Source organism: Chlorocebus sabaeus, chromosome 7 (assembly GCF_047675955.1).
Source record: "Chlorocebus sabaeus isolate Y175 chromosome 7, mChlSab1.0.hap1, whole genome shotgun sequence".
Lineage (NCBI taxonomy): Eukaryota > Metazoa > Chordata > Mammalia > Primates > Cercopithecidae > Chlorocebus > Chlorocebus sabaeus.
This window is the reverse complement of record NC_132910.1, coordinates 98,414,019-98,430,056: the sequence shown is the minus strand read 5'-3', so window position 1 is coordinate 98,430,056 and position 16,038 is coordinate 98,414,019. Positions and strand designations below refer to the sequence as shown.

Below are 16,038 nucleotides of genomic sequence, written 5' to 3'. Positions count from 1 at the left end.
GAAACCAAGATAGTCCTAGGAAAAGCAAGAGAAGCTGATCACCCTAGTGTGTATGTGTGTGTGTTGGTGAATGGTGTGAGGATGTTCTGTATAAAGAAAGTGCCCAGCTGGGCACAGTGGCTCACGCCTGTAATCCCAGCACTTTGGAAAGCTGAGGCGGGTGGATTACCTGAGGTCAGAAGTTCAGGACCAGCCTAGCCAACATGGTGAAACCCTGTCTCTACTAAAAAAATAGAAAAAAATTAGCCGGGTGTGGTGGCGGGTGCCTGTAAACCCAGCTATGCGGGAGGCTGAGACAGGAGAATTGCTTGAACCTGGGAGGCAGAGATTGCGTGAGCCAAGATTGCGCCATTGCACTCCAGCCTGAGCAACAAGAGCGAAACTCCGTCTCAAAAAAAAAAAAAAAAAAAAAAGGTGCTGAAAGAAATTGGAAAGGTTACATAGAATTCTCTGAAGGTCTTTAATAAGTAAAGTTCAATGTTCAAGGACATAAATGTTATAAGTGAAACCTGTTTGGAGATAGAAGACTTGTGGGGGGTAATTTTAGCCTAAGATTTTTTTTTTTTTTTTTGAGACAGAGTTTCGCTCTTATTGCCTAGGCTGGAATGCAGTGATGTGATCTTGGCTCACTGCAGCCTCCACTTTTCGGGTTCAAGCGATTCTCCTGCCTGAGCTTCCCAAGTAGCTGGGATTACAGGCACCCACAACCATGAGCGGCTAATTTTTGTATTTTTAGTAGAGACAGGGTCTCACGATGTTGGCCAGGCTGGTCTCGAACTCTTGACCTCAATGATCCACCCACCTCGGCCTCCCAAAGTGCTGGGATTACAGGCATGAGCCACCATGCCCAGCTAGCCTAAAATTTTTATAATTTAATAGAAGCTTTCCTTTATTATTTGTTACCACCTTGTTCTTGAGGTGATTTGGAACTAATTTAACAATTCGGCCTTGCTTACTGAGGCTGAGCTTTCTGAGCTTCAAGAGCATTCCTTACCTGTTATGACTTTCAGTAGCAAGTAACACGTTTGTAGCTGCCAGTTATCCTTTTATTATTTTAAGGCTTTTAAAAATTTTAATTTTTCTTAGCCACACACACAAATCTTATTAAGGTTTTAGTTTCAAAAGTCATGCATGTCTGTTTAATACTTTCAAGCAATACAGGATAGAAAGGAAAAAGTCCTAGTATTTTTCTTCCTTTTTAAAATCTTAACCCTTCTTTCCCCAGGTCACTAGTTAGAAGTGCGTCTTTCCAGACCTACTCTTCTGTACATACACACACACACTCCCTCTCTCTCTCTCTCACTCTCTCTTACACATTCTTTCTCTCTCCCTACTCCCTCTCTCTCCCTACCCCCTTCCATCTCCCTCTATTTTCTAAACAAAACAATCTCCACTGCTTTGTTACTTAACCTTTTTCATTCAACAATATGTTATGGACTTCTCTCCATATCAGCAATATATATCTGCTTCATTCTTTTTAATAATAGCTACATGGTATTCCAATAAAATAGGTCAGAGCTTCCCAACCATTGTGCCTTAACATGGTTATAGGTGTGCCAGTATACTGAATCCCTCAGGGAGCTGGGCAGGACTAAGAACTCCAGAGATGGAAAATGGTAAGATACTGAGGCATGTATATATGAAATACATCAAACCCTTTCATTCCTTTTACATTTTTCTCAGGAATTAAAAAGTCTTGCAACTAAAAAGCCTGATAAGATTGGTATTCCTGTTATTAAAGAAGGCATACTAGATGCTATTATGGTTTGGTTTGTGCTCCAGCTTGATGATGAACATAGTTTATCCACAAGTCCTAGTGAGGAAACATGTTGGGAACAGGCTGTCTACCCCGTACAGGACCTTACAGGTAGGTCTTGTCAATTTTTTTTTTTTTTTTAAACCTTTTGCTTTAATCTTCTAAGTATTCGAGTCAGTGGCAAAAAAAAAAAAAAGAAATCCTTTCGATATGAAGTTTTCAGTCAAGGGAGGTTGGTTAAATCTTTTAGAATTCCATTTTTTTTTTTTTCCAAAAGAAATTTGAAATAGGTAATATTTGTGGTTAAGAGAGACAAACACAACTCTGTTGCATAGCACTTGGAAAACCTATCATTATTTCTTCAGCTCTGATTTTTCTAGTTATCAGTAGATGAAAGAAGTCCTGCTCCATTATTTCATGGGAAGTATTGGAAAAGTACTGCTTTTAGTGCAGGAGTTCTTACTCCTTAGAGAAGCTGATGACGTCTGTGGAGCCCTGGGTCATAAAAATGTACACATTCATACAAGCACAAAGTTTTTCAGTTTTAGAGAGTTCATGGATCTGTGAACTTCCCTAGGGAAGTTCTGTATTAAAGATTTTTTTTTGGTATGGAAATTTTTTTTACAGTGATTCGATGGGTTTAATGTAAGTTTAAAGTATTTGAATTATATAGAAAAACAACCCTTTTTAGGCTGGGTATGGTGGCTGACACCTGTAACCCTAGTACTTTGGGAGGCCCAGGTGGGAGGATTGCTTGAGGCCAGGAGTTTAAACCAGCCTGGGCAACATAGCCAGACCTCACTTCTTTTTTTCTTTTTTTGAGATGGAGTCTCACTCTGTCACCCAGGCTGGAGTGCAGTGGCGCAATCTCAGTTCACTGCAACCTCTGCCTCCTGGGTTCAAGCGATTCTCCTGCCTCAGCCTCTTGAGTAGCTGGGACTACAGGTGCATGCCACCACGCCCAGCTAATTTTTTTGTATTTTTAGTAGAGATGGGGTTTTGCTGTGTTAGCCAGGATGGTCTTGATCTCCTGACCTCTTGATCCGCCCACTTCGGCCTCCCAAAGTGCTGGGATTACAGGTGTGAGCCACCGTGCCCGGCTGCAAGACCTCGTTTCTACAAAATGAAAAAAATTAACTGGGGATGGTGGCAAGTGCTTGTAGTTCCAGCTACTTGGGGCACTGAGGAAGAAGGCTCCTTTGAGTCCAGGAGGTTGAGGCTGCAGTGAGCCAAGATTGTAACACTGCACTCCAGCCTGGACAACAGAGGGAGAGGGAGATCCTGATACACACACAGACACACACACACACACACACACACACACACAGAGAAACTCTACCCTTCTTAAACTGGAAGTTAATACATCTATTTCTGTTTAGTTTCTTAATCAAGGGATCTAATTTGGCAAGGTCATAAAAGCCTGGAATCAGTATATTGTTGTGGCTAGTATGTTGTTTTTGGAGCCAGTTAGGTAGATTTGGATTCAGTTCTTGGCTCTGCTACTTACTGAATCCCTCCTGGCCATCCTTGCCACTTGTTTCTCAGAGCTTATGTTGTATCATATATAAAAATGGGATGATACCATTTATCTTGCAGCACTGTTTTAGGGATTCTTAGAGATGGTAGGTATAAATGCCTACCACAGTGACTGGCACTCAGTGAATGATATTTTTTACTTGTGTTTGTTCTAACTCTCTTTTACCTGTAGTAACTTAGACAGATGTCTTTTGTTTTTTAATCCTTCTTAGAGAAAGGACATTTATATGTTTAAGCATAAGAATAGCAATTTATGGCTGGGCTCAGTGGCTCATACCTGTAATCACAGCGCTTTGGGATCCTCCTGCCGAGGTAGGAGGATTGCTGAAGTTCAGGAGTTTGAGAACAGCCTGGTCTCTTCTAAAAATTTTTTAAAATTCAGGTATGGTGGTGACCGCCTGTAGTTCCAGCTACTCTGGAGGCTGAGGTGGGAGGATAACTTGAGCCCTAAGATTGAGGCCACAGTGATCATACCACTACACTCCAGCCTAGGCCACAAAGCAAGACACTGTCTCCAAAAAACCCAAAAAAGTGTAACAACTTGTATTTTCAGCTGGTTCTAGGGCTAATGAGAAGGAATTGCGATTATACATTTATACCTTTACATTTTAAAATTTTATCACATGTAGGCCAGGCGCAGTGGCTCATGCCTGTAATCCCAACACATTGGAAGGCTGAGGCAAGAGGATCACTTGAGCCCAGGAGTTCAAGACCAGCCTGGGTAAAATAGCAAGACCTCATCTCTATTTAAAAAAAAAAAATAGCTGGGCCTGGTGGCATGCATCTGTAGTTGTAGCTACTTGGGAGGCTGAGGCAGGAGGATCGCTTGAGCCCAGGAGTTGGAGGCTGCAGGGGGCCTTGTTACACCACTGCATCCCAGCCTGGGTGACAGAGTGAGACCTTGTCTCAAAAGACAAAACAAAACAAACGGAAGTTTTCCCACATATGAAAGGAGTATGATATGGTTTTTATTGTAGGACTTGATTCTTCTTTATACTTTGAAGTTCCTAGACATGCAAGAATGCTTACAGTTAACAAATATAACTGATACAATTCTGTTGAATGTTACCTTGTTCTTTTGGAAATTTCTCTTAGAGAAAAGAACGTCTCTTTAAGCTAAAGTGAGGTTTGATATTTATCCCTGAATTTTATCTTTGTTGTTATTAGCCTTCATTACCAAAGATGATAGAGTCCGCTGCAGTACTCCACCAACACCCCAGTTTGGGGATATGGAGAGACCTAGTGATGGCAGTAAAAACATTATCACACTGACAGTCTCAGGGTCAATAATGGAGCTCTTGAATGTCTCCATTATGCTACTGGTTAATTGAATCTTCAAATTTCAGTTTTTCCCTAAGTAAATCTGGTAGGGTTTTCCTGTTCTTTTTTTTTTGTATATTAAATGAGTATTTGTAATCCTTTCTATAGTGATTTAAAGAATGGGGGGTTAGATGGAGGATAGAGATGTTTATGTGATCCTTTGGCTTATAAGCACTCCATATATTTTGTTTTTTCTTTCTTACTATTTAATGAAGACTACTGGATAAAGCCTGGAGACCATGTGATGATGGAAGTGTCTTGTCAAGACTGTTACTTAAGAATCCAGAGTATCAGTGTCTTGGATTTGGAATGTGAAATGGATGTTGCAAGAAGTTTTACCCAGAATAAAGACTTGTTGTCATTAGGAAATGAGGCTGAACTTTGTAGTGCCCTTGCTAACCTTCAGACCAGTAAACCAGATGCTGTAGAGCAGACATGTGTATTGGAATCTACAGAAATTGCTTTGCTTAACAACCTCCCATATCATGAAGGCTTTAAAATGGCAATGAGCAAAGTTTTGTCTTCACTGACTCCAGAGAAACTGTATCAGACCATGGATACTCACTGTCAGAATGAGATGAACTCTGGAACTGGACAGAGTAATACTGTACAGAACATCCCTGAACCTTTCTATGTGTTAGATGTGTCTGAAGGCTTCTCTATTCTGCCTCTTATTGCTGGCACACTTGGGCAGGTTAAACCATACAGTTCTGTGGAGAAAGATCAGCATCGTATTGCTCTGGACCTCATATCTGAAGCCAATCACTTTCCTAAAGAAACACTTGAGTTCTGGCTGAGACATGTGGAGGATGAATCTGCTATGTTACAAAGGCCAAAATCAGACAAGTTATGGAGCATAATTATATTGGATGTCATTGAGCCATCTGGGCTCATTCAGCAGGAAATAATGGAAAAAGCTGCAATATCCAGGTAAAACACAACATCATAACTTTTCGTTTTTTTTTTTTTTTTTTTTTTTTTTTAAGCTCAGATTTTATGTAAATTCCTTAAGTTCTTTAATGGCATAACTGTAAAAATAAGTCAAGATCATTGTATGCTCCTCAAGCATTTTCAGGACATGTGACTTCATTTGATGCTAAAATCGTCCCAAGTTTGGCCAGTGGGAGGTCCTTTAAACTAGTTCCTGTGTCTTTTTGACACATTCCCATAATTCTTTGAGCATGTTCTTTCTTTGGTGCAACCAGATGTTTTATTTTCATCTTGAATTTTTCTCAACCCCAACCTTAGGATTAGTCTTTCTCCAAGGGACTCTGGTTCCTTTTGGTTCCTTTTAGTGGAGAACCATATTTTGAAACCAAGATATATATATCTTCAAGTGTGGTGATATTAATAGTTGTGGGCTTTTCATATATGGCTTTTATTATGTTGAGGTAGTTTCCTTCTATTCCTAGTTTGTTTAATGCTTTTGTCATGAAAGTGTGATTTTTGTCAAATGCTTTTTCTGCATCCATTGAGATGATCATGTGGTCTTCATTCTGTTAATGTGATGTATTGTAATTGGGCTCCTGTCTTGGCTTCCCAGAGTGTTGGGATTATGGGTGTGAGCCACTGTGCCTGATCTGCAGTTGTTTTTAAATGATCATTCTTGCTGGAAGTGGTGGCTTATGCCTGTAATCCCAGCACTTTGGGAGGCCAAGGCGGACTGATCAGCTGAGATCTGGAGTTTGAGACCAGCCTGAGCAACATGGAGAAACCCCATTTCTACTAAAAATTAAAAAAAAAAAGGAGCCAGGCATGGTGGCGCATGCCTGTAATCCCAGCTACTTGGGAGGCTAAGGCAGGAGAATCACTTGAACCCGGGAGGGGGAGGTTGCTGTTAGCTGAGATCGCGCCATTGCACTCCAGCTCTGGGCAACAAGAGCGAAACTCCATCTCAAAAAAAAAAAAAAAAAGTTCATTCTTAAGTTCTATTCACTCATGCTAGTTTAAAATACAGGGGAAAGCTTGAAGGCTTGGTAAACTCTTTCGTTTTTTGATTTTTTGAAAACCATGGCTATGGTTTGAACGTCTCCTCCAAAGCTCATGTGTTGGAAAGTTAATTCTCATTGCAACAGTATTGAGAGGTGTGATATTTAAGCGGGGATGAGGTCAGGGGGGCTCTGCCCTCATAAGTGGATTAATGCCATTATCATGAATGGGAGTGGGGGTTTTTATACAGGATGAGGTCAGCCCTCTTTCCCATTCTCTCTCTCCCTCCCTCTCCTCTCTCTATCTCTCTGCCCTCTGCCATGAACAGTCAGCCAAATAAGTTGCTGTTCTTTATAAATTACCCAGTCTGTTGTATTTTGTTAGACTTTTGAGTTACAACATTATTTTTTTCATTGCTGAAGGCATGGATGGTTCTGAAGTATCATTTAGCTTTGCAAAAGATTTCTGAGGAGTCTAGCAGTTGCAGTAATGTAAGTAACAACAAAACACTCAATGTTAGTAAAGATAAGCAGAGTTTCAAAGCAATGGTCATTTTATCTGAACATAGCTAAGATCTGACACTATCTTTTAGCCCCCAACCTAAGGGTAGGGAGGGGGTCTTAGTCACCATTCATCTCATTCCATATAGAAGTTGAGTTGCAAGGATAATAACAGAGAAAAAAAATTTGCAAGCATAGATAACGGAGAACTAAACTGATTATCACTTAGTTGATAGTGTCAGATCCCACAGGTTGAGGACTCAGTTCCACAGACTGCCCCCTACTTCATATGCCAGTTACAAGTAGTAGGTTGTCACTTGTACTTCTCACAGGCTGTAAACTGGAAGTTCCTGAGACCACTTCTTCGAGTTCCGTTAATTTTCTAGAGTGGTTCGCAGAACTCAGGGAAACACTTTACTTATGTTTGCCCATTTCATTTATTATGAAGGATGTTACAAAGGATATAGATGAAGAGCCAGATGAAGAGATGCATAGAGCAAGCATGTGGGAAGTGGCATGGGGCTTCCATGCCCTCTCTGGGCACCCTCTAGGAACCTCTATGTGTTCAGCTACCTGGAAGCTGTCTGAACCTTGTCTTTCTGGGTTTTTATGGAAGCTTTGTTATGTAGGCATGACTGATTACATCACCGGCTATTAGTGATCAACTCAACCTTCAGTGTGTCTCCTCTCTCTGGAGGCTAGTGGGTTGGATGGAAAGTCCCAATCCTCTAATCTTGCCATGGTCTTTTAGCCCCCAACCTAGGGCTGGGTAGGGGCCCTTAGTCATCATTTATCTCATTAGCATACAGAAGACACCATTCTGTAGGTTCCAAGGGTGTTAGGAGTTCTGTGGCAGGAAACAGGATGAAGACCAGATACATATGTATCTTATTATAATCACAATATCATATTTGCCCTATGTATACTTTATATTCGGCTATTCCTGAGTTGTATCCTTTGTAATAAATCCGTAAATATAAGTAAAGTGTTTTTCTGAGTTCTGTGAGCCATTCTGGCAAATTATTGAACTCAAAGAGGACATTGTGGGAACCCTTGATTGTTACAGCCTGATGGGTTCTTCTTGCCCACTGCCCAGAAAAGCCAATACAGTGAGAACAGCAGAAGTTGCAGTAGGGAAAGTTTAGGTGGGCTCATGCCTGTAATCCCAGCACTTGGGGAGGCCGAGGTGGGTGGATCACTTGAGGTCAAGAGTTTGAGACCAGCCTGGCCAACATGGTAAAACCCCATCTCTACTAAAAATACAAAAATTAGCTGGGAATGGTGATGTGTGCCTGTAATCCCAGCTGCTCAGGAGGCTGAGGCAGGAGAATCGCCTGAATTTGGGAGGCAGAGGTTGCAGTGAGCCAAGATTGCAGCACTGCACTCCAGCCTGGGCAACAGTGTGAGACTCCGTCTCAAAAAAAAAAAAAAGAAAAAGAAAAAAAAAGAAAAGTATGTAATTATCACAAGGCAGCCAAGTGGAAGAATGGGAGATGTTTTTCAAATCCACCTCCCTGAGAACTCAGGCTAGTTTTAAAGAATAATTTGGTGAACTGGTGGCTAGGGAATGGATACTGCTGACTGGTTTGGGATGGAATCATAGGGATGTCAAAAACGGTCTTCCTGTGCTGAGTCAAGTTTCTGGGTGGGAGTCATAGGAGCAGTTGAGTCTGAAAAATATCTCAAAGACCAATCTTAGGTTTTACAATACTGATGTTATCTATAGGAGCAATTGGGGCAGTTACACATCTTGTGACCTCTGGCTCCATGATTCCTGAGCAGTAGGGCATTATAGAAAAGCAAGCTAGGGTACAATGACTGGGTATCATTTAACTGTGCCTACATTTTAGCAGAATTCAGGCTCCTCCCATAATCCTAACCTTGTGGCCTTTCCTTAGTTCTACAGTGGCTGTGGTCCCTGAACAAGGAGAGGGTTCATTTCAGGAAGAGACTATTATCATCCTTGCTTTAAACTATAAACTAAAATTCCTCCCACAGTTAGCTTACCCTATGCCTGAGACAGTCAGTTTGTGGGGTTAGAAGCAGAATGGAGTGAGCTATGTTAGATTTCTTTCACTGCCATAATTTTTGCAAAGGTGGTTTCAGTTTTATAGATGGCCAAAAGTACTGAAAGTCCAGGACCTACAGTTGGCATCAGAACTGGGGGCAGTCATGTGGGATGGAGCCCTTATAGCACTTGATGCTAACTCCAGGTAATGTCAGTATTGATTTCAGTTGTAGTACACTCAAAAGGTATCTGAGATTTTTTTGGGGTGGTAACTTCCTCCCTGCCCCCCCGCCACCACCACTTGGTGTCAGAAGTTTTATTTTTTTTAGACAGGCTGTCACTCTGTCGCCTAGGCTGGAGTGCAGTGCCATGATCATGGCTCACTGCAGCCTTGACTTCCTGGGCTCAACCTACGTTTTATAAATAGAAACGGTTCCTAAGACTACTTCAGTGACTCACATGATATCGTTCCCAACTCTCTTTCTCCTATAGATTTCATGACCATAAGGTTAGCTTTTATTAACCTGTGTGCTTTTTTAACTTGCTAATTTCATAGAATGGTACCCTCTTGTGGCTATTTGGGGGGTGAAGGGTTGTTAGTCAAGCAACATAAAGTTCTGTGGCTAGTCTCTCCTTTCAGAGACCTTTGTGATCCTGAAGAAAATTAGATCTGATTTTTACTTAAATGCATCACAGTTAGCAGATAATGTCAGTTCAGATAATTTTAATAACATGAGTTTTCAGAATTAAACTTGATCCTTTTGAGGAAAAAAGATTTTTCCAGTGATTTGGGAAGACATAAAATTGTAGCCAGTTTGGTAAAGGCATAGATTGGAATTTGGTTAAGAGCTGTGCAATTTTTATTATGAGGTGTGAAATTTCACTAACTGTGGAGATTGAATTTCTACCAGACTACCTAATATGCCAAAAAGTTGATAGGAAAGGAATAGCAACAATGGGTAAAGCACTGGGGGCAGGGTGGAGTCCATTCTTAGGCTAATTTATGAATATAGGATTTATTACAACTCTAAAGGATCATGTCGTTATATTTAGTGGGTGAAGAGAGATTATCCTGGTGCAGAATCATGACTTATCTTTATCAATCTGGTGCCATTACACTTGGAGTCATCTCTTAACTTTGCTTGCTGAATCTGTGCTCCTCACATTACGGCTGGGGATATGGCTTCCTGTTAGCTTGTCTTTAGGAGAGAGTGAGCTGTTACAAGAGCAGACTGTTTCCTTATTAACTTTTCCTCAAATGTATTATTTTGACAATTTTCAAACTTAGGAAAAATTGCAAGAATAATAATAGAGAACACTAGATTATTGTTTACTGAACCATTTGGTAGTTGATTGTTGGCATCATAAACTTCATCTTTTCTTTAGTATTTAGCATGTGTTTCCTAAGAACAAATGTTTTTCCCCACATATCACAATAAAATTATCACTCAGGATATTTCACATTGATAAAACACTATTATTAATATATAGAGCATATTAAAATTTCCCATTACCCCAGTAATATTCTTCATTGCTTTTCTTCCCAGTCTAGTTCTAATCAAGAGTCTTACATTGCATTTAGTTGCCACGTCTTGTCATTATAATTTTGCTTTAGATATCTTTAAGTGGTTATAGAATTGAGGTAATCAGTTTAGTAAGAGACCGGAGAACTAATTGAAATCTAATTCAAGAGCAGTAGTGCCAAAGTAGTTTTGAGGAATGGGGTGTTTTATAGCTTAGCTTGTCTAGGTTTTAATGATCTATTTAGGGAGACTGCATAGTATATAATTTTGGAAATGTTTATGAATTACTTTTTAAGATATGAACAAATGTGTTGGTGAAATGTTTAGTTCTATATTTTTATAAGTGGATTCTTACTCTAAATATTTAATTTAGGAGTAAAAACATACTGCAAAATGTACATATGATAATATAAAGTTCACCTGCCTAGTATGCTGTTCTAGAAATCCAAGTAGGAACAAGCTTGGGATATTCAGTAAAAATGTAGATTTGACATTTGATTGTAAATGTGGAAAATGAAAATAATTACTTGGTTTAAAGTATCCTCCACCTCTGTTTCATTGGATGTCAGTAGGTGGCCCACCCACATAGCACATAGCTCGGGTGTGAGGAAACAAGACTACATAGGTAGGTGTGGAAGCTGCCTTGGCTTAAGAGCCCTTTGCTTCATATAGCAACTCTTCTCCCATGGGCACAGCTTCCACGGCCTAGCAATATGAACACCTGGTTACACTCTCAGGGAAGCCCACATGTGGTATGGGTTCCCGTCAGGCATTTATCCTTTGTTCATAGTTCTCTCTGTCCAGATACAGTCTACCTATTAAGAGATTTTTTTTTTTTATAACCATAAGCACTGTTGCTGATAAACACAGCTGACATTTTATTCTTATAAGATTTTCAGAGAAAGAGAAGGTAAACCCAAGGTCAGCTGTAGGAAGAGAAAGGATTTTGTTAACCCTTGACTCTCTCTCTCCTCGAGTATTAGAGTATTTGGACTTTTTTTTTTTTTTTTTTAATTTTGCATTTGGAGTGTTTAACCTTTTATTTTGAAATAATTTTCAAGCCTTTGGAGAACTTAAGAATACAAAGAACTTACCATACACCTTACACTCAGATTCACAAACTATTAATATTTTGCCACATCTGCTAAATTGTTCGGGAAAAAACATTTCAGGCTCTTTCCCGGAACCATAGATACAATGTGTCTTTACTCCTAATACCTTGGAATGCATAGGACATTCACTTATATAATCACTGTACAATTATTAAAATCAGGACATTTACAGGGACACAATACTGTTATCTAAGCTACAAACTTTATCCAGGTTTCACCAGTTGTCACAATAATGTCCTTTGTAGCTTTTCTGTTCCTGGTCTGGAATCCAATCCAGGATCATATATTCCATTTAGTTTTCATGTCTCTTTAGTGGTGCAGTCACTGCTCACTGCAGTGTGGACCTCCTGGGCTCAAGTAATCCTCCCACCTCAGCCTCTTGAGTAGCTGGGACTACAGGTGTGCACCACCACACCTGGCTAGTTTATTTATTTGTAGAGATGGGGTCTTGCTATGTTGCCCAGGCAGGTCTTGAAGTCCTGGGCTCAAGCAATTCTCTCACCTTGGCCTCCCACAGTGTTGGGATTATAGGCATCTCGGCCACCGTGCCCAGCCTGTCCCATTATTTTTGATATTAATACAATCACATGATTTAAGTTGTATCTACACATTTCTCCATTCAGTAAGTCACTATTTCCCCCTTTGTGATAAGTCATTTGTGGGGGTGATACTTTGAGACTGTAAAAGGATATTTTCCTAATCAAACTTTGACCTACTAGTTTTAGCATTCATTGATGACTCTTCCCTGAATCTAAAGACGTATGTTCATTTAAATAGCTAACTGGTCATTTTTCTCTTTCATTGATCAGTACTTTGACTTGAGAAATTATTTTTAGTGGTTGACTATTCTGAAATACCAGCCATGAATAATAGAAAATCCATTAGACTCTGTGTAATCTGTAGCTCTTTACTGATTTATCATGATTCTTAGTTACTGATGTTTATACAATTGGGGGGATTACAAAGGGTTTCTTTTGTTTTATGTTTTTTTGAGACAAAGTCTCACTCTGTCACCCAGGGTGTAATGCAGTGGTGGGATGTATTTCACTGCAACTGCTACCTCTTGGATTCAAGCAGTCCTCCTGCCTCAACCTCCCAAGTAGCTGGGACTATAGGTGCATGCCACCACGCTTGGCTAGTTTTTGTATTTTTTATAGAGATGAGGTTTTGCCATGTTGCCTAGGCTGGTCTTGAACTCTTGGGCTCAGGTGATCCACCCACCTTGGCCTCCCAAAGTGCTGGGATTACAGGCGTTGAGCCACTGTGGCCCAGCCACAAAAGCTTTTTAAAATATGTACTTTTTTCCTTAGGTGTTTACTACAATCTGGAGGCAAGATCTTTCCTCAATATGTGCTGATGTTTGGGTTGCTTGTGGAATCACAGACACTCCTAGAGGAGAATGCTGTTCAAGGAACAGAACGTACTCTTGGATTAAATATAGCACCTTTTATTAATCAGTTTCAGGTAAGTGTCTAGAGGAGAAGTTCAACCAGGATGCTGTTGAACAGTCTACCTTCGCTCTTTCTTTAGTCACTGTTTAATCTAGCTAAACACAGTGACTAAAGTTTAGCTGGATTAAACACAGTGACTAAGAGCACTTAGATTCTTACCTATAGTAAGTTCGTACAACAAAGGAACTTATTATAGGTAAAAATCAACCTAGACGTTATAGTAACCAAGGAATTTTGTCGTGACTGCTGATAAAAGTTTATAGGTATTTGGCCAGGTGTGGTGGCTCATGCCTGTAATCCCAGCACTTTGGGGAGGCTGAGGCGGGTGGATCACTTGAGGTCAGGAGTTCAAGACCAGCCTGGCCAACATGGTGAAATCCCGCCTCTACTAAAAATACAAAAAAAATTAGCCACGTATGGTGGTGCACGCCTGCAATCCTAGCTACTCTGGAGACTAAGGCAGGAGAATCGCTTGAACTCAGGAGGCAGGAGTTGCAGTGAGCCAAGATCGTGCCACTGCACTGCAGTCTGGATGACAGAGCGAGACTGCATCTCAAAAAAAAAAAAAAGTTTATAGATACTCCTCTGAATCACTGTCATAAATGGAAGAAGGGTCCTAGGTTTTAATCTTACGAAAAAGAGTGGTCTTTGTCCAAAAAAGATTTATGTTCTAAACTTGAACCCTTACATTGAGACCTCAGGCTGGCAGCTGATAAGTATCAGCAGCTAATGCTCAGATTCTAGGAAATCAGACTGCAGAGAGCAGAAATGCAGGAGCCTAGGAAAACAGAGCTCAAGCAAAAGGGGGTTAGCCTCTGTTTAGGAAATAAGGAGTCAAGATTTAGAAATGGGCTGGGCATGGTGGCTCACACCTGTAGTCCTGGCACTTTGAGAGGCAAAGGTGGGGTAGATTGCTTGAGCTCACAAGTTCGAGATGAGCCTGGGCAACATGAGGAAACCCTGTCTGTACAAAAAATACAAAAATTATCTGTTCTTGGTGGTGCATGCCTGTAGTCCCAGCTACTTGGGAGGCTGAGGTAGAAGAATTGTTTGAGCCTGGAAGGTGGAGGTTGCGGTGAGCTGAAATCACAACACTGCACTCCAGCCTGGGTGATAGAGTAACAAATGTTTACTGAATGTCTACTACATGTACATTTAGATTTGGAGAATAGGGCTATAAATAAAGGTAGAATTTTTGGTAAGTTGGATGTGGGCTATGAAAGAGGACTCCATTTTTTTTTAGGTGAAAGCACCTGGAAGAATGGTTCCCATTTACTGATAATGGGGAAAATAGGATCAGGCTTTGTATGTTGCTGTGGTCACAGAGCAATTGGGTAAGAATTCAGAGAAAGCTCTGGGCTGAAGCTTTAAATTTGGCAGTTAGCCTGTAGCTGCTATTTAAGGCCATAAGACTGGATGAAATAGCATGGGGGCATGTTGATAAAGAGGGCTGGGAACTGAACTCTAGAGAACTCATAAAGTTATGAGCTTGGTTTGGTTGGTTATATAGAAGGAACTGGCAAAGATGACAGGAGGGCCGGGCATGGTAGCTCATGCCTATAATCCTAGCACTTGGGGAGGCCAAGGAGGGCAGATTGCTTGAGTCCAGGAGTTCGAGACAGCCTGGGCAACATGGCAAAAACCCATCTCTACAAAAAATACAAATATTAGCCAAGTGTGGTGGTAGGCACCTGTAGTCCTAGCTACATGGGAGGATCACATGAGCCCAGGAGGCGGAGGTTGCAGTGAGCTGTGATCATACCACTGCACTCCAGCCTGGGGAACAGAGTGAGACCCTGTCTCAAAAAAAAAAAAAAAAAAAAAAAAAAGACAGGAGTGGACCAGTTAGTGTTGTGAGAAACAAAAGTGGGGCCGACTATGAGGTATGGGTTCAGCAGTGTGGGGCATAGGAGGCAAGTGATAAGAGGTGACATGAGAATCTAAGGCTTCTTCTGGTTTGATGTAAAAATAGGAGCATAACAAGGAGTCTTAGAAATGGTGTGGGGTTACTGTTAGAGTTTTTATGGGGAAGAAAGACTGGATGCTTTCAAGGATGCCCAGGGAGAGGCGAATGTATCTGTGTCCTGTTTCGCCTTATACAAGGAAAATGACAGTTTCCTTTGTTTCAAATGAGGATGAAGCTAAAAATTATTAGTATTAAATAGTAGCATTCAATTGCTACTAAACTTGACAGACCACTTAATAGTGATTCTCAACTTTGTACATTGGAAGCATCTGGGGATCCTGTTTCCAGATGGTTTGGGGTGTGGCCTGAACAGTTGGGCTTTTAAAAAGCTCCCCAAGTGATTTTAGTTTGCAGCCAAGATTGAGAACCACTGCCTTCTAGAAATAAACTTATTTTCCAAATGAAATCAATTATTGTTTGATTGAATCTGGCATCATATCTGAAACAATTCAGTTAGTGTTGTACCATTATTTCATAAACAAATCCTTGGGTTAAAAATTTTCAGAGCTGTTTAGCTTAAAAAATTTAATCTGCTCCCATCCAAATGAAAGATCTACAGGTAATGGAAACCAGAGCAAATTATCTAACCTGCCTAAACCTTGGTTTGTTCATACTTTTTGTACTGGAACAATGAAAGTTCTAATGAAAGCCAGCCTTAGCTTGATGTGGGAATATAAAGGAGGTAATGTAAAAAGTATTCTATCATACTGAGTCAAGTACAAAGCAAGCCCTGACCACAAAAGGAATATGTAAAAGTGAAAAACTTGAGCCCTGACCACAAAAAGTGAAAGTGAAAAATTTATACTTTCTCTAGGTACCTATACGTGTATTTTTGGATCTATCCTCATTGCCCTGTATACCTTTAAGCAAGCCAGTGGAACTCTTAAGACTAGATTTAATGACTCCATATTTGAACACCTCTAAAAGAGAAGTAAAG

At 40.5% G+C, this 16,038-nt stretch overlaps 1 protein-coding gene across 1 annotated transcript in view; it reads left to right on the top strand.

Annotated features, from left to right (window-relative positions):
- Window positions 1-16,038, top strand: part of PRMT9 (protein arginine methyltransferase 9) — a 49,753-nt gene that overhangs the window by 29,512 nt on the left and 4,203 nt on the right. The window contains exons 8-11 of the mRNA XM_007999937.3: window positions 1,684-1,867; window positions 4,828-5,542; window positions 12,995-13,148; window positions 15,916-16,038. Of these exons, the coding sequence (XP_007998128.1) occupies window positions 1,684-1,867; window positions 4,828-5,542; window positions 12,995-13,148; window positions 15,916-16,038 (1,176 nt within the window). The remainder of the gene's footprint in view (window positions 1-1,683; window positions 1,868-4,827; window positions 5,543-12,994; window positions 13,149-15,915) is intronic.